This window comes from Argentina silus (assembly GCF_951799395.1).
Source record: "Argentina silus genome assembly, chromosome: 3".
NCBI lineage: Eukaryota > Metazoa > Chordata > Actinopteri > Argentiniformes > Argentinidae > Argentina > Argentina silus.
The window spans coordinates 628,275-630,774 of NC_139657.1; the positions used below are offsets into that span (position 1 = coordinate 628,275).

General features: G+C 51.2%; 2 protein-coding genes across 3 annotated transcripts in view; both read left to right on the plus strand.

Moving 5' to 3' along the window:
• il34 (interleukin 34) overlaps positions 1 to 148 on the plus strand; it is a 17,769-nt gene extending 17,621 nt beyond the window's left edge. For both annotated transcript variants that reach the window (XM_083666976.1, XM_083666975.1), the window contains exon 9: positions 1 to 148. This exon is cut by the window's left edge and continues 2,102 nt beyond it. The gene's annotated coding sequence lies outside the window, so the exon portion shown is untranslated.
• Positions 149 to 472: 324 nt separating this feature from the next.
• Positions 473 to 2,500, plus strand: part of lonp2 (lon peptidase 2, peroxisomal) — a 17,415-nt gene continuing 15,387 nt past the window's right edge. The window contains exons 1-2 of the mRNA XM_083666973.1: positions 473 to 775; positions 2,356 to 2,500. The exon at positions 2,356 to 2,500 is cut by the window's right edge and continues 105 nt beyond it. Coding sequence (XP_083523099.1) covers positions 543 to 775; positions 2,356 to 2,500 — 378 coding nt within the window. The 5' untranslated portion in view covers positions 473 to 542. The remainder of the gene's footprint in view (positions 776 to 2,355) is intronic.

Consider the following 2,500-nt stretch of genomic DNA (forward strand, 5'->3'; position numbering starts at 1 on the left):
CAGACCAGCGAAGCTATGTTGGATTGTGGTCTGATGGATTTAAATGAAAGATTTTTTTTATACAAACAAGAATATTGTCAAGTTATTTATTTGGAAATGTGCGTTGTGCTATGTGACAGCCTTTGTGAGAATAAATGTATCAACATTGTGTTCCTCATTTCAGACGTGGGTTATTGTTTTCTTTTCAGTTCTGTTTATTCTAGTTTAGATTCATTCTATTTTGGTTCAAGACATGGTTTTGTCTTGTTTTGACACCTATAAATATACAAACAATAACAGACTGTGGCCATTTGAGTTCATTAGAAACACAATAGGTTTATTCTCTGGGCAGAACGACCTGAAGTCACGTCTTCGTCGCTCAAAAACATTTAGCCGCTGCGCTTTTGTCAGAGGGCGTTTCCTTGCCGAGTGTCCCTCACCGCTCGCCGTAGTTCCCAATGTTGTCATTCGTCCCAGTTGATCATCCGACGGAGAGACGACGTCCTGTCCGCTCTGACCGTCCCCTGGAAGACCCCTGAAAAACGTCGAGAAAACTTCCAATAATGTCTTCGAGCAGCGGTATCCAGATCCCCGGCCGACTTCCTCTCTTGTTGACCCACGAAGGAGTGCTGCTGCCCGGCTCCACCATGCGGATCAGCGTCGACACGGCCAGGAACATGCAGCTGGTCAGGAGTCGCCTGCTGAAGGGGACGTCGTTAAAGAGCACCATCATCGGCGTGATTCCCAACACAAGAGACCCCGAACACGACTCAGACGACCTCCCGTCTTTACACAGGTACAGCCCGCAGCTTAGCATGGCGGTTAGCATGACACCTGGAACCTGTACTGAATAGACCGCTACTAAGTGTTGTTGTGACGATCCTGTCAGTTAGAAACAGTGAAATGTGACATTTATAAAAGTTATTGGCCGCTGGTCGTGTCTGCGGGACTCAGGGTCGGGGGTCGTGTCTGCGGGACTCAGGGTCGGGGGTCGTGTCTGCGGGACTCAGGGTCGGGGGTCGTGTCTGCGGGACTCAGGGTCGGGGGTCGTGTCTGCGGGACTCAGGGTCGGGGGTCGTGTCTGCGGGACTCAGGGTCGGGGGTCGTGTCTGCGGGACTCAGGGTCGGGGGTCGTGTCTGCGGGACTCAGGGTCGGGGGTCGTGTCTGCGGGACTCAGGGTCGGGGGTCGTGTCTGCGGGACTCAGGGTCGGGGGTCGTGTCTCCGCGGCCGCTGGAGAGACAGAAGTCCTGTTGTTATTTGCAGGTTTCCAGGAGTTTATTGGAGGTTCACCAACATGTCAATGTCACTCACTCGTCGCTACAACGCATGAATACGACACACTGAAATGAATGACGTGAATACGACACACTTTTTAAAAAAAATTGTATTTCTCTCATTTCCCTTCCTGTGGTAAGAGGTGATCTGAAGGTGTTTGACCGCCGACGGGCGGACTTTACCCCCCAGGCCTGGCAGCCCACATTGGTTACTAAGTAGCGACGTGTCCCTCCTGATTTCACAACCACAACAGCAACAAAACACTACAGTTTCCCCCTCTGGCACAACTTCAGTCATATTTCATCTTCGTCCTTGACCCTGACGACCAGTCACTTGCTCCAGAGCAGTGGTCCTCTCTCCTGGTCCCAGGGAGCTGCAGTGCTGCAGGTTTTTGCTCCAGCTCAGCACTGACGCCTAATTCAGCTTATCAAGGTTTTGTAGATCAGTTTGTAGACCTGGACCGGGTATGAGGACCACTTCCCTCGGTGTTACAATGGTTACGCTGGTGGAACGAGCTTCCCACCACTGTCAGGACTGCAGAGTCACTGCCGATCTTCCACCGTAGATTGAAGACCCATCTCTTCAGGCTACATCTTAACGGTCCCTCCTAAAGACCTTTTCACCCTCACTACCCCCCTGTACTAACCCTAACCCTAGAGACCTCTTCACCCCCACTACCCCCCTGTACTAACCCTAACCCTAGAGACCTCTTCACCCCCACTACCCCCCTGTACTAACCCCAACCCTAGAGACCTCTTCATCCCCACTACCCCCCTGTACTAACCCTAACCCTAGAGACCTCTTCATCCCTGCTACCCCCCTGTACACTTCTCTCCTGTTAATTAATAATTAATAATAAAAAAATAAAAACATGCCTTCTGGCATTGTGACTGCCTACGGCCCTAACCCCTAACCCTGGTCTGAGCATTGATGACTTTATCTTATGATGACTGATGGATAGATGATTCACTTACTTAAACAAATGTATTTGTTGTAAGTCGCTTTGGATAAAGGCGTCTGTTAAATGCCATAAATGTAAATGTAACAATGCTTTCCACTCACTGCTAATATCCTGCTGTGTGCTGTTTCCTGTTGCCAGTATGGGGACGGCGGGATTGGCTGTCCAGGTGGTGGGCAGTAACTGGCCCAAGCCCCACTACACCCTCCTGATCACGGGCGTGTGTCGGTTCCGGGTGGCCCAGCTCCTGAAGGAACGTCCGTTCCCCGTGGCCGAGGTGGAGCAG